Source organism: Trypanosoma cruzi, genomic scaffold (assembly GCF_000209065.1).
Source record: "Trypanosoma cruzi strain CL Brener 1047053516787 genomic scaffold, whole genome shotgun sequence".
Lineage (NCBI taxonomy): Eukaryota > Euglenozoa > Kinetoplastea > Trypanosomatida > Trypanosomatidae > Trypanosoma > Trypanosoma cruzi.
In genome coordinates, this window is record NW_001849459.1 from 74,811 (window position 1) to 102,524 (window position 27,714).

General features: G+C 49.1%; 14 protein-coding genes across 14 annotated transcripts, besides 50 other annotated features; all 14 read left to right on the forward strand.

Annotated features, from left to right (window-relative positions):
• Positions 1-3,920: part of a mobile genetic element that runs on past the window's edge.
• Positions 1-3,923: part of a sequence feature (areas not merged during assembly with more than two copies in the genome that could not be assigned to a particular haplotype) that runs on past the window's edge.
• Positions 3,700-3,920: a mobile genetic element.
• Positions 3,922-3,967: a sequence feature (AT_rich).
• Positions 3,924-4,208: a sequence feature (haploid, non-Esmeraldo-like haplotype).
• Positions 4,080-4,754, forward strand: Tc00.1047053510575.100 (hypothetical protein, conserved; the record flags this gene model as incomplete). Its single annotated transcript, XM_810260.1, has 1 exon — positions 4,080-4,754. One exon carries the CDS (start codon positions 4,080-4,082, stop codon positions 4,752-4,754), a length of 675 nt encoding a protein of 224 aa, XP_815353.1.
• Positions 4,209-27,714: a sequence feature (heterozygous, non-Esmeraldo-like haplotype).
• Positions 5,229-5,258: a sequence feature (AT_rich).
• Positions 5,488-5,517: a microsatellite.
• Positions 5,652-6,290, forward strand: Tc00.1047053510575.120 (hypothetical protein, conserved; the record flags this gene model as incomplete). The annotated part of the gene is made up of 1 exon (XM_810261.1): positions 5,652-6,290. One exon carries the CDS (start codon positions 5,652-5,654, stop codon positions 6,288-6,290), a length of 639 nt encoding a protein of 212 aa, XP_815354.1.
• Positions 6,474-6,504: a microsatellite.
• Tc00.1047053510575.130 (chloride channel protein, putative) lies at positions 6,594-9,515 on the forward strand (the record flags this gene model as incomplete). The annotated part of the gene is made up of 1 exon (XM_810262.1): positions 6,594-9,515. One exon carries the CDS (start codon positions 6,594-6,596, stop codon positions 9,513-9,515), a length of 2,922 nt encoding a protein of 973 aa, XP_815355.1.
• Positions 9,527-9,578: a sequence feature (GA-rich).
• Positions 9,726-9,761: a microsatellite.
• Positions 9,785-9,814: a microsatellite.
• Positions 10,092-10,111: a microsatellite.
• Positions 10,230-11,030, forward strand: Tc00.1047053510575.140 (hypothetical protein, conserved; the record flags this gene model as incomplete). The annotated part of the gene is made up of 1 exon (XM_810263.1): positions 10,230-11,030. The coding sequence occupies one exon, from the start codon at positions 10,230-10,232 to the stop codon at positions 11,028-11,030; it is 801 nt and encodes a 266-aa protein (XP_815356.1).
• Positions 10,460-10,546: a microsatellite.
• Positions 10,548-10,604: a microsatellite.
• Positions 11,235-11,266: a microsatellite.
• Positions 11,286-13,829, forward strand: Tc00.1047053510575.150 (hypothetical protein, conserved; the record flags this gene model as incomplete). Its single annotated transcript, XM_810264.1, has 1 exon — positions 11,286-13,829. One exon carries the CDS (start codon positions 11,286-11,288, stop codon positions 13,827-13,829), a length of 2,544 nt encoding a protein of 847 aa, XP_815357.1.
• Positions 11,598-11,618: a microsatellite.
• Tc00.1047053510575.160 (uncharacterized protein) lies at positions 14,025-15,860 on the forward strand (the record flags this gene model as incomplete). The annotated part of the gene is made up of 1 exon (XM_810265.1): positions 14,025-15,860. The coding sequence occupies one exon, from the start codon at positions 14,025-14,027 to the stop codon at positions 15,858-15,860; it is 1,836 nt and encodes a 611-aa protein (XP_815358.1).
• Positions 14,076-14,096: a microsatellite.
• Positions 14,128-14,148: a sequence feature (AT_rich).
• Positions 15,925-15,988: a sequence feature (A-rich).
• Tc00.1047053510575.170 (hypothetical protein, conserved) lies at positions 16,186-17,022 on the forward strand (the record flags this gene model as incomplete). The annotated part of the gene is made up of 1 exon (XM_810266.1): positions 16,186-17,022. The coding sequence occupies one exon, from the start codon at positions 16,186-16,188 to the stop codon at positions 17,020-17,022; it is 837 nt and encodes a 278-aa protein (XP_815359.1).
• Positions 17,256-17,321: a sequence feature (T-rich).
• Positions 17,402-17,424: a microsatellite.
• Tc00.1047053510575.180 (adenylate kinase, putative) lies at positions 17,432-18,028 on the forward strand (the record flags this gene model as incomplete). The annotated part of the gene is made up of 1 exon (XM_810267.1): positions 17,432-18,028. The coding sequence occupies one exon, from the start codon at positions 17,432-17,434 to the stop codon at positions 18,026-18,028; it is 597 nt and encodes a 198-aa protein (XP_815360.1).
• Positions 18,138-18,159: a microsatellite.
• Tc00.1047053510575.190 (60S ribosomal protein L10, putative) lies at positions 18,314-18,955 on the forward strand (the record flags this gene model as incomplete). The annotated part of the gene is made up of 1 exon (XM_810268.1): positions 18,314-18,955. The coding sequence occupies one exon, from the start codon at positions 18,314-18,316 to the stop codon at positions 18,953-18,955; it is 642 nt and encodes a 213-aa protein (XP_815361.1).
• Tc00.1047053510575.200 (chaperone DnaJ protein, putative) lies at positions 19,240-20,637 on the forward strand (the record flags this gene model as incomplete). Its single annotated transcript, XM_810269.1, has 1 exon — positions 19,240-20,637. One exon carries the CDS (start codon positions 19,240-19,242, stop codon positions 20,635-20,637), a length of 1,398 nt encoding a protein of 465 aa, XP_815362.1.
• Positions 20,814-20,867: a sequence feature (A-rich).
• Positions 20,989-21,024: a microsatellite.
• Positions 21,028-21,048: a sequence feature (AT_rich).
• Positions 21,067-21,096: a microsatellite.
• Positions 21,100-21,149: a microsatellite.
• Positions 21,282-21,308: a microsatellite.
• Positions 21,380-21,436: a sequence feature (GA-rich).
• Positions 21,598-21,629: a microsatellite.
• Positions 21,648-21,677: a microsatellite.
• Positions 21,797-21,819: a microsatellite.
• Positions 21,820-21,859: a microsatellite.
• Positions 21,950-21,970: a sequence feature (AT_rich).
• Positions 22,121-22,143: a microsatellite.
• On the forward strand, positions 22,276-24,135 carry Tc00.1047053510575.210 (hypothetical protein, conserved; the record flags this gene model as incomplete). Its single annotated transcript, XM_810270.1, has 1 exon — positions 22,276-24,135. The coding sequence occupies one exon, from the start codon at positions 22,276-22,278 to the stop codon at positions 24,133-24,135; it is 1,860 nt and encodes a 619-aa protein (XP_815363.1).
• Positions 23,781-23,818: a microsatellite.
• Positions 23,913-23,959: a microsatellite.
• Positions 24,190-24,283: a sequence feature (A-rich).
• Positions 24,327-24,349: a sequence feature (AT_rich).
• Positions 24,375-24,405: a sequence feature (T-rich).
• Positions 24,462-24,492: a microsatellite.
• Positions 24,539-24,565: a microsatellite.
• Positions 24,626-24,653: a microsatellite.
• Positions 24,724-24,759: a sequence feature (AT_rich).
• Positions 24,795-24,815: a sequence feature (AT_rich).
• Positions 24,816-24,846: a microsatellite.
• Positions 24,883-25,311, forward strand: Tc00.1047053510575.220 (hypothetical protein, conserved; the record flags this gene model as incomplete). The annotated part of the gene is made up of 1 exon (XM_810271.1): positions 24,883-25,311. The coding sequence occupies one exon, from the start codon at positions 24,883-24,885 to the stop codon at positions 25,309-25,311; it is 429 nt and encodes a 142-aa protein (XP_815364.1).
• Positions 25,458-25,478: a microsatellite.
• On the forward strand, positions 25,550-26,395 carry Tc00.1047053510575.230 (hypothetical protein, conserved; the record flags this gene model as incomplete). The annotated part of the gene is made up of 1 exon (XM_810272.1): positions 25,550-26,395. The coding sequence occupies one exon, from the start codon at positions 25,550-25,552 to the stop codon at positions 26,393-26,395; it is 846 nt and encodes a 281-aa protein (XP_815365.1).
• Positions 25,685-25,713: a microsatellite.
• Positions 26,463-26,491: a microsatellite.
• Positions 26,880-27,714, forward strand: Tc00.1047053510575.239 (hypothetical protein, conserved; the record flags this gene model as incomplete). Its single annotated transcript, XM_810273.1, has 1 exon — positions 26,880-27,714. A coding segment is annotated over one exon (835 nt), but the record flags the coding sequence as incomplete, so codon positions are not given.

A 27,714-nucleotide genomic window follows, 5' to 3' on the forward strand; every position in this document is an offset into this window, starting at 1 on the left:
TTGGGGCACCAACAAGGGCTCATCACTGCTGAAAGGGAGCGCCTGAATATCGATTACGCGAACGCCGTCGCGGACGTGCGGAATTGGAATGCTCAGCTTAACTCGCAGGTTGAGGAGGCGCAAATTAACCTATCGGTAAGGGAATCCAATATCGCCGGGGCCGGAAACCAGGTCCTAGAACTACGACAGCAGTTGGAGGCCGATCGCGCCCAATTACGGGAGCGCGAATTCAACTTGGGAGTCCTCAATGCTCAACTCCAGGAACGGGAGGCACGCCTTAAGGCACTACAAACTGCGCGGGATGCGGAGACGGCGGGGCGGGACGAGTCCCCCGCTACTCGACACGTTGCCAACGATGGCGTAACTACACTACCGCATCAAGCGAATAACTTGATGGCTGGAGGCGTGCCTAGCAGCGCCGTCCGACGCAGTTCGGCGGCTTACAGACCCCCTCACGGTAATGCTGCGAGAACACATTTCCACCCCTCCACGCCGTTGCCCTCCCGCACTTCTCCCCTGGACGCCCGATTGCCTATGGAAGAGGACCGCAGTTTCTGCGTATTCGACGTCACTACGTGGCCCTCGCGCGTATGGAATGAGGGCGCCTCCGGAGCCATTATCGACCTCCGGCGCGCATACCAATGCTGGCAACAGGACGACGAGCAGGTTAAACTTGCCTTTGACAATTTGGTCGAGTGGATCGGCGCGCTGGAAGTCCTGCAGGATCCCCCCGATCGAATCATGAATTTGGGGAGGTCCCTACTGAATACATTCCGGATGCAGCTCACGATTGCATCCGATCCCGGCATCCGGCTTTCCAAACTGCGCGCCCGTCTTTACACCGCTGTTCACCAGACGGACGCTTATGCCAGGGCTGCCCAGCTTTTCGTCGATCGGCGAGAAACCCAACGCACTGTGCGATGCCAACGTTGTCATATCTTTGGACACGAGGCATCTACATGCAATGTGCGCCCGAGAGGGAATTACTCACAATACAGGCGTCCATCAAAAAACGGCCGAGGGGATGCCGCACGCCGCTCATGAATGCTGGCGACGGCAGCCCCACCACCTCCCATCAATCCTCACAGGCAGCGCACCGCGCCGCCGATGCTCCACCCGATCTTTCAAATTGCCCGACGCAATCGTCGGGAAGGGCGATGGGGCTTATCTGCCAACGACGCCCGACTGTGGTACGACGAATTACCGACATCCCCGCTTTGGGCCAGCTATATGAGGGGAGCGAACGAGGTGGCGCGAGAGATGTGGGCGCCGTCAACGTGGGAGCAGAGAATATCCCTAGCAGGGCAATTCACAACCTTTTGCCGCACGCACGAACAGCCGATGAACGAGGAGAGCTGTGCGGCCTTTTTGATGGCAATCGATGTGGCGCCATCGACCCGACTGCAGTACGCCAGGATGCTGCGGTCCATGTTGGAAATGGATCGAACCCCGCTGGACATGGTGATTCTGGGGTTACAAAAATTGCGGCGCGATCGGAGACGAAGCAAGCGCGCCCCTTGACAGAGGAAGAGATGAATCAAGTAATCCGCAGCCGGACCGATTGGAAGGAACGTGTTGTCTTACGACTCGCGTGGATAACGGCGAGTCGTTGGTCCGAGGTTGCGGCCTTGACAGCCAAAAATTTCACACTGGAGGCGGACGGAACCTTAATTTTGGATAGGTTCGTCGCGCCGAAGACGGCGAGGGCGGATCCCCACCGTGCCTCGCGGTTCGTGAGGATACGAGGGCGGGATGCGTTCGACACTATAAAGCTATGCAGGACACTTCAAGAAAACGAAAAGCTCACGAATCTTACGAACGCCCACGTGGAGCGAGCCCTGGTTCCTTGGAATGCCACGGCGCATTCCATAGAACGCGGTGCGTTGCGGCACGCTGCTCCAATCGTGTAGACATACAATTTGGATCCACACGTGATCTCGCAGTTGGCGAAGCACGTCAATCAGTTCGACCTTCCCCAGAACACTGTTTGATATTTGTGGAGGTACACCACAATGCTGACCCAGGTGTCGTCGCTGGTCGCATTGATGTGAAGGGAGAAGCTGCGGAAGGGCAGGAACCCTGGTTGAGAGCGGAGGAGCGTTTTTTCCATGATTTTTATCACAATCATGCCGCTACAATAACGAGACGCGCGACAAGGACGCGTCCGGCCACCCCACAAGATGAACACGCTACCCCGCTACAGCAAGGCAACATGCCCGTATTGAACCTAGAGTGGATTAAAAGTCGGTTGAACCCGGCCACCCTGGAGGGGCTCATGCAAGTTTGGGGACTCGTCGGGCGGTCCCCTTTCCCTCCGTCTTCCTCCGGTAAAGCGCGCGAAGGCTCACGGAGAATTCCAACCGCTGATGCGCATTTGTTACGAAAAGCAGGAATTGTCGAGGACGGTTCGTCCACAATAACAGGCGGATGGATAATACCTTTCTCAGTTGTGGTGGAGAAAACCGCCGGTTCACGACGACGATTGACCGCGTGGCCACGCGACAAGAACAGAGACGACCCTTATGAGGCGAATGTTCCTCTTTTACACATTTCCCATTATTTGCCACCTGTGATGGCTGAGGCCGTTTCCTGTTTGGATTTAAAGGCATCCCTTTTTCAAGTCTCTTTACCGCGGGAGACTCGGCATTTCTTTCGATGCCACGTGGAGGACGGCACGCTGGTGGAGCTCACACGGCTCCCAATGGGATGCAAGGCCGTCCCAGAAATTCTCCAGATTATTACTTCGGCGATTGCGGTGGTGACGACGGTGGTTCACTCTCTCTGGGCCGCACCTCCATCGGCGCGTGTCGACGTATGGATCGGTAATATACGCATTGCAGGGTCGAAAAGCGGTGCGACATTGTGGGAAGCCCAAGTGCTTCGTAATGCGGACAGTTGTCACGCCACGATGGGGAGGACCGCGAATCGGGCGCTACGCAGTACACCTTTCTTGGGGTGCAGTTTGATCACATTCACCGTGCGGTGTCCCTGAGTGAGAAGTTTGTCCGCTCTGTACGCGCCATGCCGTCGCTCAATTCTTTATCCATCGCGGAAATGGAGGCTACGGCTTCACGCTTTTTGTACGCGGCGGCCATTTTGGGCACGTGTTTATGTGGCCACTACTTTTTCATCAAGGCAGTGCGACGACGATTATCCGCACTTAACTGGGGAATTGTGCTGGAGACATCCCCGGCGAACCTACCGCCATCAGCGGTTGGTTTGGGCGAGAGATTGCGACACATCATCGGGAAAAACCGTAAGCGAATCATCAAGCCCACGGAGAAGGCATCGGCCGCCATCATCACGGATGCATCGCTCCATGGATGGGGAGCCGTTTTTATTCCAGACTCCGGCGACGTTAAAATTGCCGGAGGGAAATGGGAGAGGAAACCTTTTCTTATCATGCAGGCCGAGGCACGAGCGGTACGCTTAGCCTTATCGGCCTTTTCCGCCATTTTGCCATCCCCCATGGACGTTTGGGTGAACAACACTTCGCTCCAAGGAGCGGCGAATAAAGGCAGCTCAAAATCGCACGCCATGACATGGGAGCTGCAACGGATATATGAGTTTTTGGACTCTCGCGGAGTGCAGGCAACTTTTGCCTACATGCGCTCCGCACAAAACCCCGCAGACGGCATATCACGCGGTAGTGTTTTTACACTTCAGGACTCGGCAAAGGGGTGGAACTTGCGAAGGGGAGCGGCGGGGTCTTGTGGTTGGAGGACCCCGAAGTCTGCCACTTCGTAAGTAATAATATTTCAAATCCTAACTGAGGACAAAGGACCATGCTAATGGTCCACAGAATTCTATATATTGAATGAAAATAAAACATTGAAGCAATTAACTAAAGAACCTTTTTTCCTAACTTGTTTGGTTTCCATAGATAATTTCAGGATCCGGCCAGCTCCCGGAAGATTATTCTTATATATATATATATGTTTGTTACAAAAATTATTTTTTTTTTTTTCCGCTTGGAAGTCTGTGAGTCTGTGGCTGGAGAAGTTGATCGAGGTCAATTCAAGAAAAAAATTTGCCAAGGGAGGCATTATAAATAGATATATACGCATAAATAGTTTACAATGGCTGCTAAGTTTGATCTGAAAAAAGGTACTCTGAACTTTGCCACACATGATTCTCACTACCAACAGCAGATTTCTGCACCAGAGCAGGGTCCAACCGCAGCGGGCAGGAATTGGCCACGTGTTTTTTTGACGCTATCGTGCATTTCAATGGGGCTGGTGATTGCTAGTTCCATAATTAGTCTTATGACACTTACCGTTGGCATTTCAGCAATTTTTTTGAATATATATCTTGTAGTATTGTGCTTCTTCACCCTTACTGCGGAGCTTCGCCAAATAAATTGCCTGCGAGGACTCATATATAATTGGATAAAGTACCTGTACTTTCTGACCACGTACACTGGCCGGTCTTTTTTTTACATATTTTTGGGAACCCTCGCGTTTGGAGGCGGTATCCTGAACTATGTGGCGGCAGGCGTGGCGGTTGCTCTTGGTGTCATCATGCTTTTTGTGAATCTTTTTGTTGATTTGCCAAAGTACGTGGACCCAGAGATGGTTCGCGAGGAGGAAGCTGCGCGACGGGAGGCTATGGGGGGTATGGATCAGGTTATTTTTTTCCCAGTACCCAGACCAGCTGCCAAAGATAACATTAGCAACGCTGCTGTGGCATCCTCTTCTGCTGCCAATTCGGGCTATAAGCCACCGGGCATTAACGAAGGCCCTAACGCACTTTAGAAGGGTAGATCTTGCCGTCTATGACAGCCGGGCAATGATTACTTGTCCAAACAGAAATAAGTAAATATGTGGGAATTACGAAGCGATGAAAAATGGTTGCTTAGGAAGGGAATGGGTGGGGAAACCCAAGTGCAAATTATTATTATTTTTTACTTCCGATTTCTTCTTGCGCTACTAGTAGAAGTAGTAATCTCCTATTTTTTACCTTTTTTTGGACGGGGTACAAGATGTGTGTGTGGGTGGGGCGGGTGTATTACCTCAGCTGCTTCCTCCACATCCGGTATCCTCAATGGTATCAGTATTTGCTGGTGTGCTGGAGGAATTACATGAAATCAGATTCTCATGTTTCGGGTACAGATGTGTTGCCGTTTGCAGATGCTTGCCACTCCTACTGCCGAGAGACGGCTGTTTCTTTGAGCGCAGCCAAATGTGCACTTATGTTTGGAGTGTGGCTTTACTCTTTGTTGTTGGTTGATTTTTTTATTTTTATTTTTTATTATTATTGGGCGGCGACCCCGCGAATTTATTAGAATGGGGCGGTGTTCTTTGAAAATAGCGCCCGACGTGGTGTGTGTGTGGATGTGTGTGGATGTTTACTTTACCACATATATTTTTCTGTGATATATTGCTGGGATGTCAATACTGTTGTGAGGCTTTTGTCTCTTGTGCGACTTGCCTGTTGCCCTCGAGGGGAGAAGGGTGTTTTTGCCGCGTCCAACACCTTCACCTCCCCTTTTTTTTTCATTTTTTTTTTTTTTTTTTTAAGCTGGGGCAGGAGACTTTTAAAAGGCCGCAAATTAAATTTAAGGGCGCCGCTTTTTTGCTCTCCCTCTCTTTCTCTCTTTTGTTTTTTGTCTCCCGTGCGGGCAGCAGCGGCCACAGGAACAACACCGGAGGATGGATGACGACACATCCGACGGCCCCCCACCGGAGCGTAGCGCACGGGTGCGACCGAAACATCGCAGCGCCCTTCCAGCGGTCCGTCGCCAGAGAGCGGTTGACCCGCGTTTCAGCGACCTCTACGGCACCGTTGACCAGAAGCAGTTTGAAGTCCATTACAAGTTCCTGCGAGAGCAGCAGGAGGAGGAAGAGACACATCGCAGAAATCGCATACGCCGCCTGAAGTGCATTGCCCGGCGCGGCGAGCTTGAGGCAAGCGGTGCGGACTTGGAGGAGTACGATCTTTCAGAAACTGAGCGGGAGGTGTTCGGGGAGGACCACCTCGATGAGTTGTCCGCGATGAAACTTTTGCCGCTGCAGGAAGTACAGAGAGAACTTCAGCAGCTGCAGCGCGAGTCGCAGTTGCACGTGTCGCGAACTAAAGGCCGCCATGTGCAATCACGTCGCGACACCCTGCGAAAAGAAATCATTAAACGAGAGGCGTTAGCAGTGAAGGAGGGGAAGAAACAGCGGCCATTCATCCCAAAGCGGGCGCATCTCAAGCGTGAGATACTCGCCGACACGTTTGAAAGGCTTGAACGAAAAGGCGGAAAGGGGGCGGTGGAAAAGTACGTGGGCCGCAAGAGCCGGCGATGATTCTGAGGAGAATGACAGTGACAATTGTTTTTTGTTGCCCAACTTTTGGTGGAACGACGATTAAGAAGAGCGCGGGACTTTTGCCTGTTTCTTTGCCTGATTGATGAGTGATTGCCGGCGTCACATTGCATTGGAGATGGGTACGGATATTTCTGCATGCATGTATTCTTGATTTACCACTTTTCTCTCTTCCTCTCTCTCTCTCTCTCTCTCTTGCAATACAAGCAAAAACGTCAAATATTGCTTAATTTCCCGACCTATAAATAGCTACATACATTGGAGCTCCACACGTCATTTAACATAATGCTACGCAAGTTACTGGACGAGTTTTGGCGTATCGCAAATCCATTTACGCAGAATTCAGAGGATATGACTACGGAGGAGATGGAAAAACAAGCAAGTTTTGAATCCTTTGACTACTACAAACCATACCCATCCATGTACATGAAGCATCTCCGTAAACATTATGCCATGCGCACAAGCGCCGCTTTTGCAATGGATGGAACATCTACCACAACCACAAATACAACGATGAATAATACGGTTTCACCGGCCGTGGAGGAGCTGGTGGTGGATAATAGCGATGTATCACACCACAACATTGATGGGACTAGTGTAAATGTACTGAGTATGGTCAAGAAGTACGATGCCGACGAGCGCAATGAGGCACTGCGATGGATCCTTCACGTTCTTATTGCCATTTCTGTTGGTATATTGGCAACGATCATCTCGTATACTGTGGAAATTGTAGATGATTACCGTGCTGCTCAGCTTTACAAACTTATCACAGAGCACTCCGTGATTGGTCGCATTATTGGCTACGTTTTCTCCATTGCTGTATCGATGGCGCTTGTCGTGGTGGCAACAGCCGTTGTTGTGTTTTTTGAACCAGCTGCGGCGGGCGGTGGCATACCGGATGTTATAGCCTACCTGAACGGCGTGCATGTGCCCCATGCAATGAATTTTCGTACTTTTGTTGCGAAGAGCATATCTTGTATGTGTGCGGTGGCTGGAGGGCTACCGGTAGGACTTGAGGCGCCATTGATTCACCTTGGCGCCATCACGGGGGCGGGGGTGACGCAGGGCCGTAGCCGCACATTAGGGTTTCAAACAAAGCTTTTTCAGGCGTTCCGTAACAACAAGGACCGAAGAGATTTTATCACTGCAGGAGCCGCATGCGGTGTGAGCGCCGCATTTGGGGCGCCGATTGGTGGTTTGCTTTTTGTAATGGAGGAGGTTTCGAGCTTTTGGGATCACAGTGCAAGTGGGCAGATTTTTCTTGCCACAATGATTTGCTTCACGACGATTAGTATGATTCGCTCCGTACTGGAGGACCAGCGTTTGCTTGGGTGGGTCTCAAATGCTGTTTCCGTTCTCTTTGAGGTGAATTTGACGATCCCGCTCAACTTGTTATCGATTGTGCCGTCGTTTTTTCTTGGTATTTTTTGTGGGGCGTTTGCCGCCGTCTTCACAAAAGTAAATCTCATGCTTTTAAAGTACCGACGCCGACGTCTACGTCCTTTTGTGCTCTGTCGGTTTCTCGAGCCCCTTATCATTGTACTGTTGTACGGCACACTCTCTTATATGTTGGCACTCGTGCCGGACTGTCGCCCGATGTACGAAATGAATAGTAAGAACGGGACGTTTTTCTGGGGTACGGAAAACCGAACGCGGCTTTTTACGGCGACATGCGCAAAGGCCGACGAGTACGCTCCACTCGCAACACTCACAATGGGGAACGGAAAGGACATTATTCGGCATCTTCTTTCACGACAAACAATAGGGGAATTTCCTGCTGCATATATTCTGCTTTTTCTCATAATATACACCGTATTTGCATGTTTGTCGAGCGGGATGGCAGTGTCTGGTGGATTGGTAGTGCCGAGCCTTGTCATTGGCGCCGCCTTTGGGAGGCTGTATGGGCAGTTAATATGGTTTATGGCCGTAAGTGGGAACGAATCTGAGCGCAGTTATAGGGCTTCCCAGGCCTGGTTGGATCCTGGTGTCTTTGCGCTGATTGGCGCCGGCGCCTTTTTCTCTGGTACATCCCGCATGACAATGTCTATTTGCGTTATTATGGTGGAACTTTCTTCTGAGTTGCACTATCTGCTTCCTGTCATGGTCGCTATCATTATGTCCAAGACTGTGGCCGACCTTATTAGTGAACCCCTTTACCAATATATGCTGCGCCTGGACTCCGTGCCGTATCTTCAGGCGCACCTGCTGCGTCCGGGGTTTGAGCAGCTGACGGCTGCAGACGTGATGGCATCGAATGTTTTGACGCTTCGACTGCGGGAAAAGACACCTGTCGTATTGAATGCACTGCGAAACACGACGCATCATGCCTTTCCAGTGGTAGAGGAAGTGCGAGAGGAAAAAACAGACGAGGATAGTTTTAGGGAGGCTGAAACGCGTGGCAAAAGGGCGAAATTCAGGGAAGAAGAGGAGAGACGTGTGCGACACAAGTTTGTCGGTCTTGTCACACGTGAAGATGTTCAGATTTATCTGACACTCCCTGCACTGCAGATTCCCAACCAGACGAGTGATCATTCCGGTGTGTGCAGTCATGGCTCTAATGCTGAGCTTGCGCCCAGTGTGCTCGCTGTCAACAAGATGACGTGGACCGAGTGGCTGACTCACAAGACGTCCCTCTTCTTTGTCTTTGGGGGCGCTAGGTGGTCGGAGATGTGGACGAAGAATAACAGCAAGGATGGAATTGCCGAGGACAATCAAATCCACGCCAACGAGAATAACAGCCATAACAGCAGTGGCGATACCCCCAATCCGTTTTTTGTGGATGTGCGACGCCTGCCGCCAGTTCTTGACTTTTCGCTCATTGTTAACCGCAGCCCATGGGTGATCCCACCGTTTTTCAACCTGCAGATGGCGTATCACACCTTCCGCATGATGGGGCTGCGACACATGGTTGTTGTGGACGGTGACGCTGTCGTGGGCATCATCACGCGAAAGGATCTTCTTGTCGACACGCTCTTACGACGTCTGCGTGGACTTCAGGGAGAGAGTAATGGCGGTAACACACAAAAAACGTCGCTGGCGTCACCATTATTGCCTTTTGAACTTAACGGGGGTAACGACTCGCCGCGGTCGCGGACGGAGGCTCATTCGCGGACATTTCATTCCTCCCTTGCTCATTCGTCCGAAACAGATGTCCCTGATCTGCTTTTTCTGGAGTCTTATCCCAAGAGCTCTGGCCCCCCAAAGTAGGACTTAACTACGAGAAAAAGACGCCAAGAATGAAAAAAGGAAAAAAAAAAAAACGGAAAGAAACGCTGAATCTCGGTGACGCGGGAGGGGTAAATATGGAAGGGAAGAACCGGGAGGACGGCGATTTAAAAGAAAAGGAGGGGAAGCGAAGAGAAGGGTAAAACCGAGCGCGAATAACCGTCACCGCTGCCATTCTCACGGTAAGTTGACATATGCATATATATATATGTATGTATGTGTATATGTCATGCGCGCACTACCCTACTCTCTATTTATTTATTTTATTTATTTATTTTTTTCCCTTCCTGCTTATGCGGTTTTTTTTTTTTTTTTGCCGTTGTGATTTTTGCCACTTTTAATAGAAAACGGGGAAGACTGATGCAAGAGTGAAAAGAGAAACTAACAAGTTGTTTGTTGATTTTCTGCTGTTTGTGGATGTTTTTTTTTTTTTTTTTTTGGTTTTCTGCTCCTCACTGTCACCTCATTCTCCTTACTTGCTTTTAAAAGGATTTTTTTTTTTTTTTCTGTTTATCGGCATGTGTTGATTTGAACATGCGCCTATTTCCTCTATTTGAGTTTTTTTTTTTTTTTTTTTTGGGAGGGTCAGTCATACCGTGAGGATCCGCGCCGCGAGGCACACGTAAACAACAAGATAGAGGACAGGCGGGTGGGTGAAAAGGCAAACAAACAAACAAACAAGAGAAGTGAAGTGACATGGCTGCATCCACCACCGATGAGAAGGATGCCAAACTAACAGACCTTGTCAAGACGATGTTTGAGCGCGTGCCAAAGGAGAAGCGGCTGACGGCGGAAGTTGTGATGCAGCTCCTGAAAGCGAAGTACTTGTCTACCTTCCCGGCGGAGTACCTCACAAATCGCGCGGAATTTGTTGCCAGCCTCATTGACTCACTCTACAGAAAAAGGAGTGGCGATAAGAAGGAGTCTGACGCTAATGGCAACGGTCAAGACAATGACAATGATGATGGCGACGAAGACGATGAGGATGAGGATGACGACAGTAGCGAGGGTGACGAGGAAGAAGACGGGGAAGAAGAAGAAGAAGAAGAAGAAGAAGAGGAGGAGGAGGAATCCGAAAGCGAAGAGACGGATGAAACGGGTGGCGAAAATGATGACGCCGATGGCGCACCGGTGGAGAAGCGGCAAAGATTAGAAGAAGGCGCCAGCGATGTTGCGCGGCGTTGTCACGAAATGGCAGAATGCCTGCGTCGTCTGAGTTACCGCTTGCGGAAAAGAGAGGATGGGGAGTCCTATGAGTCATACCTAGAGCAGTACTTGGTGCCTTTCTTCCGGGAGAAGGGGCTTGACCCGGAGCGGTACGGAAAGGAGGATGTAAGACGATATCGTGTTAAGAGAGAACTCGAACAACTACAATCCGACGGCGCAGATGTAAATTTGGATCGTGCTGCGCGTGCTGGCCGTGGCCTTAATCGTCTTGCATTGAATAACGACGCTACCGTCAGCATCAAAACATCGAAGTTCCTCGATGAGGAGTAAAAGAAGAATCGGTCGGGCCCCTCACTCCGTTACCACGTCTTTTTCTTCTTTTACTATTGCCCATTTTAATTTGGCCCCAACTTAGTGCAGCAATGGAAAATGTATGAGTGGTGAAGTTGGATCACATAAGGCGGCGTGGTGGTGCCTGCTGCATAGAACAACTCACGGAATATGTTCTACCACTGTTATATAAATTCTTAATTGTTTTTTTGTTTTCTCCTTTTTTTTTTTTTTTTGGTTTGTTTGGATGATTAAATGCTGCCTGTGTGCTTCGGCATTGAGCCTTTTAAGAAACAAAAAAATGTGTTTTTGCGTTTGCTCAACCCTTTTTTTTTTTTTTTTTTGCATGCGTGTTGCATTAAAAAAAACAACAAAATGGTTTCAAGCGAGGGGTTGGATGGGGAAGGAATGCGGGTTGAGGCATGTCCAATTGTCAAGAACGAAGATAAGCCCAATGTTGTTGAATCATTTTTCTCTCTGAAGCCGCTTGCGGGTGCGGCGGATGAACCACTCATGTGTGAGACAATCAGCAACGGTCACAACAATAGCAAGCATGATGGTGACGCGAATAATAATAATAATAATAATGGCACTTGCGGAACTGTGGCCCCACCAGAAAACACCCCAGCAAAGGATTTTGGGTGTTCTATGTCGCTTAATGCATTTCATCAGCAGCGCTACGATTATTTCCTCCAAGCGTATTTTGGCTATGGGGCAGAACAACGGCTTAAATGTATTCGCCAGGCGACTCAGATGTGTATGATTGGTCTTGGAATACAGAAGAAGAGCCAAACAAGAAATGGCGACATGGTTCACGCCATGAGACGTTTTCTTCGGCACTCCGTTCTGGCAGTAGAGGGGGACGCCGTCTTTGTCAAGCTTGTACAGAAGGCTAGGCTTCGTTGGTGTGACGAGGGAAACATTCATTTTGATGACCCACGGCATTGGCCAAATGCTCGCTGTATTGCTATCCACTATGGTCTACCTTCGCTGGCTACAACGGCTGACTCCTGTTGCACTGCTGTCGACACTAAGGAACCAGTTGGGGTGAAGGCGGAACCGGAAATAAAGGGGAAAAAGTTTCCGCCAGCGACGCTCATAGCGGTAGTTGCTACCACCCCCATTGAAGAGGGTGAATCGGTGCGGCTTTGCCTTCGTTCGTACCATCGTTGTCTGGATGAGGCGACGTGGTACGAGCAACTCTTTGGGTCCCGCTTTAATGAAGGAAATGCGGAGACATCTAGTGTGACACGAGGACAGAAACGGTTTGACATGTGGCCAGAGGGTTTGGCCTTCTTTCATGGCGTGGGATCAGGGCACGCGGGAACGGAGCCAGTGGCAGGCTTCCCATTCACGCTACTCGAGCTTGCCGAGGCAAGAGAAATAGGGAATGGCGAGAAGGGCCTTTTCGCCGCGCATCCCGTGCCATACGCCACGTGTTTTTTGTATGCGGGGCCTGCCGTTGCGACAAAAGTCTTGGAGGAGAAGCGGGCGGTTGCCGCAGTGAAGAACGGCATCACCACTACCAATAATCCTGCAGCTACTGTCGCCCCCGCTTCCTCCGACATCACCAATAGCTCTACAACGACCACCACCTGCCGTGACAACATGAATACCGATAACATCAATAGCGGAAGCATTGACGACGAGGATGATGACATGCTGAATGAAATACCAATTCATGACGCGACCTATGCGCTTGGCCTGGGTCGGCACGGAATGTGTTTTGGCCAGGGACTTATGCGATACGCCAATCACCGCTACAATATTAGCAAGTTTGGGAATGTGGAGCTGTGCTCTGTGATGCTCTCCGTGACGAGTGAGTTTTCTTCATTGGCGGCAGAGCTTGAACGACGCCGCAACCATGCCTTTAGAAGAAGGAGGAATCCGAGAGGCGCACCGGGACGGAAGCCCGAAAAGTCAACTGTAATTTCTCACGCAAAAAAGGGTGTTGAGGTGGTGGGCGCCAAGAAGCGGCGTTACCGTCCCCTTACTGGACGTCGCATATTTTTGGAAGAATACAGCCATTTTGTTATGATTCCTTTTTTTATCGCAACAACGGATATAGAGGAAGGGCAGCAACTGCTGGCATGGACCTACGGCGAAGAGTATGATGCCCGTCTTGAGCGGCAAGTTGTGTGCGATGGGAATCTTGTGCCCTATGGAGATGCGGTTGTGCTCGATACACGAATTCCTGTAGGCCGTTGGCAGAGTTATAAAGGAGACTACCGTCACGGTATGGGTGTCAGTGACATTGTTTGGTGCCGTCATTTCTCATCGAACGGGCTTCACGATCCTGTGGATGAATTATATATCATACTGGAGATGCCATTCCACGGCATGGGCTATTTGCTACTGCGTCCCCTAGTCCGTAGTCGCAGCGCCCAACGCCAAGAGCTTCTTGAGCCTTATCAAGGTTCGCCTGATGAAATGATTCTGCTGGATGTCTGTGAGTCCAAGGTGCTAGAACAATGCATCATTGCTCATATGGATACAGTGGCCTTGCTCCTCGTGGACATGGACTATTGGAGTCTGAGGAAGGCAAAACGGACCCCGGCATCATCTCCGCTTGCGTGGAGCAGTTGTATTTGTGGCGGGGGCTCGTCATGTTTGATTCGTCATATTGTTGTGAATGGTACATCTCTTCGGGCCGCGACGAGACTCGTTCGTGAAAGTGAACATAATTTTACGACAACAACCAGGGTGGAGATTCTCTCTGGATCTGTGTGGCCCTTTCTGCAGGGGCGTGGCGGTGCTGCTGGAACTGGCAGCAAAAAAAGAAGCGGCAAAGGGCAGTAAGGATAAACGAGTCACGAGTAACGGGACCTCCTCTTTTTTTTTTTTTTTTAAGGGAGGGGGGAGGTAACATTTGTGCAGTTTTCCATATTTATATTTGTATTATCCCATGGATAGGATATCTCATTCCCATATGTCTGTATCTGTACTGTTCAGTGGTGCTTCACGGGGAAAGGGAGAGTGACGCCACCTGCTAAGATGGGTTGGGAAGGCTGTGGACGGACTTTGATATTAAGTGGCTGGCAGCTGCACACACACACACACACACACGTAAGGAAGAAAGGTGAACTCTTTGCATTCCTTATTTTTTTTTTTTTTTTTTCTTGGATGGATTGCTCTCTCACACACGTGCCTACTATAGACAAGGGAACGGCTGTGAGGCGGGAGCGAGATCTCCGCCTTCTGTCCCCGGCTGAAAAAGAAGACCGAGTCAGACGACGGAAAACAAAAAGGAAGGAAAGAAGGCGAGCAAATATGCCACCGGGCAGGGAGGAACGTCTGAAGGCCTACACTACCGCGCTTGGCACGAAGGCGTACATCCTTCACAGCACGCCTTTTGACGGCAGTTATGATGGGAATACCGATGGGGAGAAGGAGGATGTACCTGCTGGCGGAATGAAATGCCGTTCTTCGGCTTCACTAGGGCCGTGTCGCAACTTCACCCTACGCAAACCAAAGTTGCATGGAAAGGATGTTCTGCCACCAGCCGCACAGCGCGCCTTCTTGGGGGTAAAAAGAAAGAAGGCCGATGATGCCCATTTTAGATCACCATCAAAGAACAAGAGTAACAGTGCCAACACAAGCTACCCTTCCTTAAGCGCCGATTTTGCACGTTTTTTGCCCACAACAGTGGTAGTGCCTCCGCTGTCGACTTCTGTTTTGCCAGCTGACGCCCGTCCTGCATCAGTTAGAGCCGCCCCTGATGCAGGACGGGCGTCATTGGGGGCGGCTGAAGTGACTGTTCCTTCATTATTGACGGAAAATATTGCATCTGCTCTTCGAGCCCCAGAGAAGTTTAATTCTGCCGATATTCCACTGCTTTCATTTGCGTCGTCACCACACATTAATTATGGACGTGTTGCGGATTCTTTTTTTTGCTCAGCTGACGATCACCAAGAAATGGTGGGCAATGGTTTTGTGTACTGTCCGCAATGTGGGGTCAAACTGCGCCACGGGGCCCAGGTGGATTACTTGCCAGCCGACTGTCCAGTCCGTCACGAGCGGGAAATTGGCGAGAATGAGGAGGGCAGCAACTATTGTTTTCTCTGTGGCGCCTCCATGGGCGTTTGTCCCATGCCACCGCATGAATTGAGAGAGGAAAATTCGAAGGAGGGAAACACCCTTGGGGGTTGCTGGAACCGGCAGCTGGCGGAGACCGGAATGCCAAAGGCAGCCTTTTTGGGGCCGACCAACACGATGTTCGAGGGAATTCAAGCAGTGAAAATGCCTTCTGTTCCCACGTCTGCTGCGACCACATCCACAACCGCAGCTAATTTCGGTGAAAGGAAGGGCGACGAGAGGGCGATTTTCAGGACAGAAAAGTTACTCGAGTCAATGCCTGTTGACACGACAGAAGCGAAAGCCAAGAAGAACGCGGAGTGGGGCGGCCCTGCAGCGGGATCTCTCCCTGTGGTGACGCCACCCCCTATTCCTTTGGTGACGGCGGCAGCGACAAGCAGTAAAACAGCTGGTAAATCTATGGGTTCCTCTCCTCGGCATTCGGAAGGAAAAAACCAAGAGAAGTCCACTCAGGCGTCAGGTCCAACGTATGCCTCTTTATTTGACGGTGGAGAAGAGACGAAGATGTCTTTTTTAACCCCACAGGAGGGAATGCTGTACACTGTCGGTGTGCCCGGTGTTTCATGTGGCCTTCCACACTGCGCCCTGTGCGAGCCGTTTGTGAAACCACCGCTTCCGTCTGTCGTGTCGACGCAAACCCATTTTTTAAGAGATGAGGCGGGGCGGCGTGACGGGGCTAATGTTTGTGTTGTACATAATCACTATTATCAAAGTATTTCACCTCATCTCGTTTAGGGAAAGAAGGACTGTGAGAACTACTCTCCGCCTGCATCCCACTGTATATTTCTCGGTGCTACCCAAAGAAAAAGAACGAAAAGAAAAGAAAAGAAAAAAAAAAAAAGAGACAAAAACAAAAACAAAAATATTTCTCTTGAAAGAATTTACACTATTTGTTTGTTTGTCCGTTCTTGTTGTTGTTTTTATGGGTGTGCTTTGCCCTTTGAATTCTTGAGGTTTCTTTCCTTCTGTCAACACGTTCCATCCTCTTAACACTTTCGGTGCGTGTGGTGCTCTGAGGGGAAGTTGAAGGTGGACATTGTGGCGCATTGTTTTTGCTCCAATGACCACTTCCGTGGATCTGCGACGCGTTGCCTTGCGAAGACACGCTGCCACCACACGAAGACGTCAGCGTCTCTTATCCGCCAATGAAAATGGTGCCATTGTAGAGTATGAGCCTGTGACGTCCTGCACTGCCGCAGCACCGTCGCGGCGCATTCCACTTCCACCTCGTCACGCCCTTACACGCCCTCGACTTCTTGAATATTATAAAATTGTTACTGGACGCGAGCCATCTTTGATGCGGTGTGATACCAGAGAGGAGGATTACAACTACAGCTGGTTTATTCCGGTTGGTATTGAAGGAAGGAAGGGAAAAGAAAAAGGTGGTCGCCGATTACAAGAGGCCTTGGTTGCTTCTAGAATTTCACTGGGTGCCTTCGAAGAGGGTGTCAGAGGCGTTTTTGACTCCGGTCATCTTTATTCTCCAATTTGCCGCTGGTTAAGACCAAACCAGGGAGATAAACTTATCACTGATGGTAGCAACACGATGACAAACCGGTTTTTGGGAAATGCAGAGAACGCAGACAGCAACATTATTTTTGTGCGGCCGCGGAAGGGGGAGCTTCCAACCGAAGCGAAAGTAAGCAGCGATGAGTTGTTTCGCGTGGCACCCAAAGGCCGTGAGTGGGATCGCCAACATGCTCTCCGCCATGGCATTGGCCCGACAGCGCAGGAGGCCATCATTGACAGACGCATCGATTCGAGATATCGCCTTCCGGGTGACTATGTGCGTCGAAATGGACGAGGGGAGCTTGTGGATGTACGTGGACGCCCGATGCGCGCAGCTGGAGCGATTGCACGTAAAAACAGTGAAGCCGCTTTGTTTAGCGGAATATGAGCTTTCGGATTATTGTGGAGTTTCTGTTTCCTTGCAGAGACGTTGGAAACTATGACTGGTGATAAGGAGCCTTCCGTTGGTGGAGATTTGCTCTTGTATTTCATTTGCATGAATTTTCGAAGTGGGTTTGAGTTTTTTTTTTTTTTTTTTTGGTGGTGGTGGTGGAGGGCAATACAACTTAATTATTTCTTTACGTTTTGCCACAGTGGCGTTGCGCATTCCGGTGTACACCATTTCTTTTTTTTTTTTTTTTTTTTTTTGTATTTATTTAATCCCTTTTTTTCCTTTTTTCTTCCTTTGCTGCATGCTCGGCATTTAGATTGAGTTCACTGCACTTTGAGCGAGAGGAGAATCGCCTGGTGATTTTTATTTTTTAATTTTATTATTATTATTATTATTATTTTTTTAAATGAGCGAGTCGTCAAAGCCAAAGGTCTTTTTTTTCCTTGGCGGTCCCGGCTCCGGCAAAGGCACAGCATGCGATTATCTTGTGAAGGAGTTTGGGTTCACCCACTTCAGCGCCGGAGACCTTCTCCGTGAGGCAAGCAAGAGCAATAAGAGCGATGTGGAGAAAAAAATTGCGGAGATAATTCGTATGGGGAATATTGTGCCCTCCGAGATAACAGTGGAACTGCTCTCAAACGCCATTGCAGAACACCCCAACCCTCGTGGGTATATCATTGACGGATTCCCCCGTAAGATGGATCAGGCACTCATGTTTGAAGAAGGAATAGCTCCTGCGAAAGGCATATTCTACTTTGATTGCCATGAGGAAACGATGGAGGCACGGGTGCTGCACCGCGCCAAAGAGGGCTCTGGACGGGATGACGATGATATTGAGGTTCTTCGGCGTCGCTTCCGCACCAATGTGGAGCTTTGCATGCCCGTGGTAGAGCGGTACAAGGCTGAGAACCGCCTCCATACAATAGACGCTAATCGCAGTCGAGAGGAAGTCTACGGAGATGTGAAGCGAGTTATGCTTCAGCTCGGTGAGGTGCCGCTGTAGAAGTGAGGACGTATGCTGCACGTGATTTTTGTTCTTTTCTTGTTGTTTGATAGTTTATTTCTCCTTTGGGCTTTTGTTTTTCCCTGATGAATCTTTCCACCCCCCTTTGTATTATTATTATTATTATTATTGGCACTGCTTCGGCCATCGTTCTTTTTTATGCTGCTCATTATTACTATTATTCTTGTTATTATTTTTCTTGACTGCTGCTGCCACTTCCCTTTTCTTCTTCTTTCGCCTATCCACACACAATCTCTGCAGGTGGTTTGTCCACAGAGTTTCATCATGGCCCGCCGCCCCTCACGCTGCTACCGCTTCTGCAAGAACAAGCCGTTCCCAAAGTCGCGTTTCTGCCGTGGTGTGCCCGACCCGAAGATCCGCAACTTTGACATTGGCAAGCGCCGTGCCACGGTGGACGAGTTCCCCGTGTGCATCCACGTGGTTTCCCGCGAACTGGAGCAGATTTCCTCGGAGGCGCTGGAGGCTGCCCGTATTCAGGCCAACAAGTACATGGTGAAGCGTGCCAACAAGGAGGTGTTCCACATGCGCATCCGTGCCCACCCGTTCCACGTGCTCCGTATCAACAAGATGCTTTCCTGCGCTGGTGCCGATCGTCTGCAGACGGGCATGCGTCACTCGTACGGTAAGCCGAATGGCACCTGCGCTCGTGTTCGCATTGGCCAGATCCTCCTGTCGATGCGCACGAGGGAGGCCTACATTCCGCAGGCGCTGGAGTCTCTCCGCCGTGCCAAGATGAAGTTTCCCGGACGTCAGATCATCGTCATGTCCAAGTACTGGGGCTTCACCGACATTCTCCGCTCCAAGTACGAGGAGCTGCGCGACGCCGGCAAGCTGCAGCAGCGTGGCACGCACGTCAAGCTCATTGTCCCCAAGGGCAAGATCACCCAGTACAATCTGCTGGCGTGAACAAAACCACCTTCTTTTTCATATTTGATACTTTTCTGTCTCAGCTTTTAAGCATCTTTTTTTTGTTTTTTGCGTTGATTTTTTCTTGGGCTCATTTTGCCGTTTGTTGGTAGTTTCTTGGTGGTGTGGACTAATTCCCCTACGGCGGCCAGCAATTTTGCTTCCTTTTTTGATTTCAATTTTGATATGTATTTCTTCACTGGGTGGTGTAGGTCAAGGCACAAATTCGTCTGAAGTAGTGGAATCAGCTGCTCTCTTAGAAGGGATTAGGAGGGGTATCGACAATGCGACAACACCGTGCTCGAACGCAGCGTTGGGTAAGGCGTGCTGTGTATCCGGCGTCTTTGCATGGCGGTGTTAGTTGTGGGAATCTCCGCTTTCTAGTCCGTAGCGACCTTACGGCCTTCACTCCTTGTATTGCAGCTGCGGCGGATTTGACAGGGCTTGGGGTTTCGAGGCGTTTTTCTTCCACGAATGCCAAGAAGGATTTATACTCCGTTCTTGGTGTCGCGCGTAATGCCTCGCAGGAGGATATTAAGTCGGCCTACAAGAAGAAGGCCAAACAGCTTCATCCGGACGTGAACCCCAATCCTCGTGCAGCAGAGGACTTTGCGGATGTGAAGCAGGCGTTTGACGTGCTCTCAGACCCGCAGAAGCGCAGTATGTACGATATGACCGGCAACTCGGGTGCGGCGGATAGATTTGGATCAGGTCCCGGTTTCAATCCGTTTGCACAGGCTGGCGGTGAGAATCCTTTTGCGGGTGCTAATCCCTTTGGTGGTGCCAATCCTTTTTCATCGTCTGCTGGAGGGCAAGGCTTTTCATTTAACGACTTTGAGGAAATTTTCCAAAAGATGAGTGGAGCGGGTAAGGACAAAACTCGCAAACCGCAGGGACCGGAGCCTGGGGCGGACATTCACTTTAAACTTCGCTTGTCTTTTCTGGAGGCGGTCAACGGGTGCAGCAAGGAGATATCGTACAACACGTTTCGGCGTTGTGGCTCGTGCACAGGAAGCGGGTTTCAGGACTCCGGCTCCAAGGCCAAGTGCGTGCATTGCGGTGGACGCGGGAAGAAGGTGATGAGCACAGGCTTTTTCCACATGCAGCAAGATTGCACCCACTGCGGTGGGACAGGTGAGACGGGACGCTCGTCTTGTACGCATTGTAGTGGGAAGGGTATTGTGAAGGACCGCAGTGTGCAGACCTTGCCTGTGCCCAAGGGCGTAGACAACAAGGAGCGCCTCAAGGTTTCGGGGAAAGGTGAGGCCGGAGTGCGTAACGGACCACCAGGTAACTTGTATGTTGAAATTACGGTGGACGAGCATCCGGTATTTCACCGCGAAGGTTGTGACATTCATGTCATTACGCCCATATCGCTGGCGACAGCGGTGCTGGGGGGCACGGTGCGGGTACCAACGCTGACGGGGGAAGTGGAGACGAAGGTGCCTGTTGGGACGCAGCAAGGTGACAAGCTTGTACTGCGAGGCCGTGGCGTTCACCGGCCAAATCAAAACAAAACGGGCGACTTCTTTATCCACTTTGCCGTACTGCTGCCAAAATCTCTCACGGAAAAGCAAAAGAGCCTTATTGCGGAATTCTCCAAGGAGGAGAAGCCACTGGAGCTGACGGACCCCCAGATGCAGGAGCTGAAGGGCCGCTATAAATCGTGGTTCTCTTCCTAGAGAAGATGCGCGCGCTTGCGTGTGTGTGTGTGTGTGTTTGAGTACGCGTGCTAGCAGTTGTATTCTCACACGCATGCGACGGAGGCCCATGGAACGCCACCTGGCAATTCAGAGGAAGAAAGAAATACACGCGTCACAGCCACCACCAAAGCCAGACCAAATTGAAGCGAACCAGGAAGAAAAGGAAAAAAAAAAAGAACGAAAAAAAAGAAAAAAAAGAAAGAAGAAAAGAGGCAGGACGGTGTGTGGGAGGGGGAAGGATGCATGATGAACGGTCTTTTGATCCTTTTTTTTCCCTCCCTTTTTTTGTTTTGTGGCCACACACACACATGTGAGTGAGCCGCTTCTCCCTTTTTTTTTTTTTTTTCTTTTTTCTTTTTTCTTTTTACCAATATTTTATATTAAATATATGCTAAGAGAGGGTGTAAGCACACACACACGCACACACGCACACACGCAAAGAAAGAAAAAAAAAAAAAAGAATGAAAGACAGAAAAGAAAAGAAAAGAAAAAAGATGGGTAGGGTGAGGTGGAGCCTTTTTAAAGGAGGTGCATCTGCAAATATGACCCTCGTATTCACAGAAATGAGAGGAGATTAAACACATTCACGCACGTGCACATTACATTGTGTGTCTACACTAATATTTCTTTTTTTTCCTTTTTTTTTTTTTCCTTGTTTCTGTGACCTGAGAAGTGATATATATGCATGTATGCATGTATGCATGTATTGCCGGCAAGGCCCAAGGAGAGGAAAGGAAAGGAAAAAAGGAGGGATGAAGAGAAGGAGAAAAAAAAAGAATGACATTTACTTTTTTTTTTTTTTGTGTGTGTCTGTGTGTAAAATGGGAAGGATGAGCTTCACACACAGTTTTCCCTCCTTCCTCCCCTCCTTCACTTTCTTGCCGTGCGTGTAATGGAGAATGTGTTTTTTCTTCTTCTTTTTCTTTTTGACGCTGAGAGATTTATTTATTTATTTATTTATTTATTTTTTTTCTGCTTGTTTCCAACCATTTTTTTTTTTTCTTTTGTTTTTGTTTTTGCCGTTAAAATGGGGGAAACGAGCGTGTAACACAAAATGCCAAGGATAGGATGGGCAAGTGGGGAGGCGCTGGGCGATTTTTATCCCTTTTTTTCCCCCCTTTTTTTTTGTAATTGCCACATATATATATATATATATATATAGAGAGAGAGAGAGAGAGAGGGAGAGAGGGAGAGAGGGAGATATCATTACATTTTATCCCTCAAACAAAACTGATGGTTTGATGCGTGTTTGGGTTTTGTAATGCTTACATTGTGTATGTACCGCCAATACAAATTATTATTATTATTTTTTCCTTTTTTTTTTTTGTTGCATGGGCCTGTCCGAAGTTTGGTTTCACAAAAGAAGTGCTTTTGGCATTGCTGCAGGGGAGCTGTTCTCAGTAGCCTGAAGAATTATATATTTAGATATATAAAGTAGTCGATACATACATTGGCGTGCGTTTTATTATTATTATTATTATTATTGGAGGTTTGTGTGTGTGCGGATATTGAGGCGCGTCGGTGTGCGCTTTTCTGCTGTGTGGATAGATCCCACAGGAATTTGCAGGGAGAAGGGAATTAACACCCAAAGAGGATTTTTTTTTTTTTTTTTAGGGAATGATAGGGAACAATGGCGATGCTGAACTAGAGGAGTACGTCCTTTTACTGCAGGTTGTGCGAGATCACATGTTGCGGCGTGAACACTCTGGTCAGCCCCTTGTACTTCAGCTCCAGCGCGAAGGGGCAGATGGCGGAGATCAAGTGACGCTTTTACTTGGACAAGTCATGCCTGATCAGCCCGGTATTGCGAGGGTCGTGCCGCGACAAGGAGACAGCCCTGCGGTGCCGGATGCCTCTTTGCCTTTCTTGGCGGATATGGGGCCGTTGCTTCTTCAGGCGCTGGCGCTGCAGGTGCTATTCGGTGAGCAGCGACGTCGCATGGCCGCTCCACTTGAAAAGGAAGCGGTTGGGCGACTTCAGCGCATGAAATTAAATTGTGGAATTGTGGCCCGACTCGTGTCGGAGGAGCAGGGGGTCTGCTCGATCTGCCAGGAGTCTTTTTCCACCGGCTGCGAGGTGTACCGCCTTCCGTGTGGCCACATGTTTGACGTGCGGTGTCTGAACCAGTGGCTTGAACTCACAAGAACATGTCCAAACTGCCGCTTTGTTTTGCAGGATGTCGATCAACAGTACAAGGATGTGGTTGCCCCGGTATGGTGGAGAAGTGCGGGTGAGAATGAAGAGGAAGAAGAAGATAAAAAGTTTCAGAGCATTAACACCGTCGCGGGAGGGGAAAGTTTAGCACGAAGTTTTCCGCCAACAAGAGAGGTCGTTGGGGATGTTAATGGGGAGGCCCATAGCGACCATTCGCGAAATCCCCAGGAAGTATTCAGGACGCAACAACAAGAACCACAACAAGAGCAGCCGCAGCATCATTTGGGAATTCCACCGCCATTGGTTCAATCGTTCAGGACATCTTCACTTGTCCCACGTGGTAGTACAACTGATAGAGAGACACTTCTGGAGGGCAGTGGTGGGAATGGTTTTTTTCCTGTTGAAAACGTATTAGAGTCTGGTTTAGCTGAATTCGAGCCGGTGCCGCCACCGGATGTGCCACAGCGAACAGGTGAGGGTTTCCATGAGCATCTCATTGCTGAGGAAATAAGGACGGCATCATCGGTTAACGCGTCGCGTTTAGGTGAAATACGGACTGTTGGGCTTGTCAACCGAGACCCGCAACGACCGAATTGTCTGTCCACAAACGAAGAGCGAAGGTCTTTAGCCGGTGCCTGTGAACCATCTTTGCCAGCGCCCACCACGAGGGAAGGAGCTGCTGCTGCCAGTTCAGCTTTTGGCAGAGACCCGGTGAATGCGTCATTTCCTCTCTTCCAGCGTGTCTCTGCTGATGGCGGCGAGCACGGCATTACTACATTCATGCCGAGTAGTATCTCTCGTCCACCAGAGGAGACGCAGAGACCCCGTGACGAGACAATGATCCGAAATTCCTCCTCTAATCAACAACCGCCGCAGCCGACAGCGGTGGCGGGTAGTGCAAGAAACTTAGTGCGGGTTTTGCGACGGCAGCGCGCAGAGGAGGTGCGCCGTGTGCGGCTAGGCAACCCCAACAGCAACAACAGCAGCAGCAACAGCAATGGCAGCATTGGTGATGCATTGGATGGCAACATTGCCAGGCGTCAGGCACGCTACAGGCCTGTTGTCTCTAGAAGATACTTCTCACACTCACTGCCGTATCAGTCGCCGCCACTGCCGCCGCCACTGTTGGCACCGCCACAACTGCCGCTACAGGGGAATTCAGAGGAAAATCAACGCCGTGTCGGCGTGTTTGGTAGCGATAGATTTGTGCAACATGAGTTACGTCGATTGGTGGGATCCCGTTCCCAACCGGGCCGTGGAAATCGCCGAAACCTGGAGCGGTATGAGGCAATTATCCGTGGTCGGCAGGGCGGAAGATTTTGAAAGACTCATAAAGCCGCAAGAAACAGAAGAAAAAAGGGGAAAAACCAACCAACCAAACAAAAAACAAAACAAAAAAGAAAAAAAAGAAACGAAAACGAGAGCAAAAATCTCCTACAAGAAAAAAAAAAAAAAAAAAAAAAAAAGAAAACGGTGGAAAATGAAAATTTGGTATGAACATCAACTCTGAGTAGAAAAAATATTTATATATATATTTGGTTTTATACTCCTTATTCAAACACTTTTTTTTTTTCCTTTCCTTTTTTTTTCTTTAGTATTATTATTGTGCTCGTGAAATGACGAGGCTGTTTAACTGGTACTGTGCAGCTAAAAAAAACAAAAAACAAAAACAAAAAAAAACCCCGCCAACAATTGACATGTCTGAGCCTGATGACGGGGGCTGATGTTTTTTTTTTTTTTTTTTTTTTTTTTTCCCTTTTCCCCCACCAGCTGTTGTTATGATGGTCTATCGATTTCAACTTGCCTGTTGATATTTTTACTTTTTTTTTTTTTTTTTTTTTAATGTTTTGAGGATGTGTGCCATTTTACATCCCCTTTTTTTGTTTATTTCAAAGTCTGTCGTTCCGTTTCTTTTTATATAAAAAAAATATTATTATTTTTTTTTTTGTTTGTTTGGGCCCCTGCCCATTTCATTTTTTGGCAAAAATATAAAAAAAAAAAAATTTCTTCTTTTTTTTTTTTTTTTTTTTTTTTCCCAGGGAAACGGAGGGGGAGTAGGGGGGAGGCAAAATGTCAATGTTTGGGGCTCGCGAGGGGCCTGACGACACCTTCTCGTCGGATATCACAAATATTTCGGCCAATTACCTCAATGAAAATAACTGTCAGCGTTTTTGGCAGCGGCTGATGACATGTGTACGTGAAAGTCAAGAGCTAGACGTACTCTACGACTGCCGAAGTCGTATGATTGACTTGCGCGAGTGCGTCACACGCCACAAGCAAAGCACATGGGTTTTTCGTGAGACGATGGCGACACTCCGAAACGAGGAAAAGTTTCGTCGGTGGCTGAAAGAGTACGACGAGTCCTTTGGTCATCCCCCAATACTGGAGGCGGTGGAGAAGGTGCGCCGTAAGTTGGAAAAGGAAGGTGGCGTAGATGTACTTAACCCGACCGTTTTTCACGACCCCGACGTGTTTATTCCGCGGGAAAAGGCATGGTAAAATTCTGTTTAGAGGAGAGCGAGAATGAGAAGAACGGGTCATGGAAGCAATGGGAGACAAGAGATGGTACATGGGTGAGAGGGAATTGGGTTGCATCTTGGTACGTGGGAAATAAAAGACACTTAAACGTTGGGGGAGGATAATACGTGTGTGTGTGTGTGTGTGTGGAGAGGGGGATATTGTTTCTGGGTAGCGTCTGGGTATTTTTTTTTCTTTTTTTTTCTTCCCTGCTTGCGCAATGTTCTTTCCAACGCTCTTTCTTGCTTTGTCGTTTTGTCTCGCCCGCGTTTTAACGATTATTCCGTGCATCTGTTTTGAGTGGACTCGCAGGTGCGGGCTATTAGTAGAAATAGTTGCAGCCTTTCTTTGCATCAGAGAGAGAAAGAGAAAGAGAGATAGAGATTGTGTAATTGTGTGTGTGTGTGAGGCGGAGCGGCTGCGGGCGTATGGCGCGGTCATTGCTTTGATTTTGATTTCTTTAATTCCATTGTTTTGTGTTTTTGGGGGATGGTGGTGGTGGTGGTGGGCCGTTGCCATTGTTTGTTTCTCAGAAAGTAGCACAATGGCAGAGCAAAAGGGGGCTGGCGTTCCCTTTAACTCTGAAGCGCACTCACAGAAATCATACACAGACATGTGTGCAGCCATGCAGGGGTTGCAGCCATTGTCACGGTTACGCGTGCATACGCGGTCAATTGAGCCTCTTTCATATGTATGCATGATATCTGGTGATGGCATGGAGTTTATTATTCCTGAGGCCGCTGCGCGCCAAAGCAAAATGATTTCTTCTTTGCTTGACGCCATCTTTTGTCTTCCAAATCGCGGAGGATTTGGTGATTCACTAAGGAACAAACCGAATCCTGGGGTTCTTGCCGTGAACAGCATTAATATGATGCCGAGGATTCCACTTGAGCCTCTTTCCAGCCGCACACTTGAGCTTGTCTGTCGATATTTGCTGCAGCGCAGCACTGGGGATCCCAACTCCACGGAAGAGTTTTCGCTTCTTGGTGAGCTGGACCCATTGTCGGATGAGGATCAGGATGTCGTTTCAGACCTGCTACTGGCAGCCGACTTCATTGATTGCTAGCAATGCATACTTTGTTTACTGGCGTCAACGATATCTTCGAATTTCCCTTTCTTTCTTTTTTTTTCCATGTGTGTGTGTGTGTGTGTGTGTGTGTGTCTTTACGAATTGTTATCTCCGGTGGCAGTGGAGATTTTTCTTCTTGTTATTATCATTATTTTTTTCACTCTCTTGTTATCTGCACCTGCTGCCCTGTGTGTGTTTTGTCTTTTTTTTTCACGTACGACTGCTGCCGTCTCTGCAGCTGTCAGTTGCCTTCCCCCGTCTGTGCCAAAAAGGAAGGAGGGGGGAAGGGGAAGGGGGGTTTAAAAAACAACAACAACAAGAAGAAGAAAAAAGAAGGGGCGTAAGCAATAGTTAAGGGTTAGCGTTGGGGGGACCACACGTCGTCTCCTCCCGTGCCATCGTTTCAATTACTCACTCATTTACGCAAATATCTTTTTTTTTTTTTTCTCGCTTACTTCATTGTATTTATTGATTGCTTGAAATGGGGGCAGCCGCGTCGTCCGGAAGACGAGTTCCCCGTGCGACCAGTGCCTCGCCGTACGATCACTCGCAGGCCATGTTGCTTGTAAACGGCTCCGTGAGGCGAGCTGCAAGGAGGAATTTGAATCATCCTATTAAAAACGGAAATGTTGGTGTTGATCTTGGTGCGATACGGAAGATAGACCAGCGCAGTCAAAAGACGAAAGCCGCTGACCGTGAAGAAATAAAATTTGACAATAACGATGCTGATCCTGCTACGTTGCACATTTTAAATGCCGTGAGGGAGGCGGATTCATTACCAGATAAAAAGGCTTCGTTGAAGCTGAATTTACTGCGTGGCTGCTATCCACTTCTTGAGCAGGTTCCCCCACACCGTTTTGAGCACCTTGCCGTGCTTGTTTATCAAAAGGAGGGCGATGTGTACTTTGCTCAAGGTGATAAGGAAAGTGCCAAGACGACATACAGTCGTGCGATTCAAATTGCTGAAACGCGTGTGGCTCGAGGTGAAAAAGAAATATACATGGTTCTTAAACGGTATGTGCTGTCTATGGTGGGTATGGCACGGTTATGGTACGAACAGGAGCGCGAGACGACTGGCTTTACGCTTGCTGATAAGGGCATTCCCGTGACGTTTCCAGAGGAGAGGAATACGCCGTCTGTTAGTTCCTGTGACAGTAGTTTCCTTTCTGACGCCAGTACGTTCAGTTTGAATCAAGAAATTATTAAGTCCATGACGCCAAAACCCCCACGACGCCGCGCTGGGCCGTCAGTTAACGTTGTGCGACTGCCTCGCCCAACGAAAATAAAGTGCGCATTCACTGCAGAAGATGATTTTG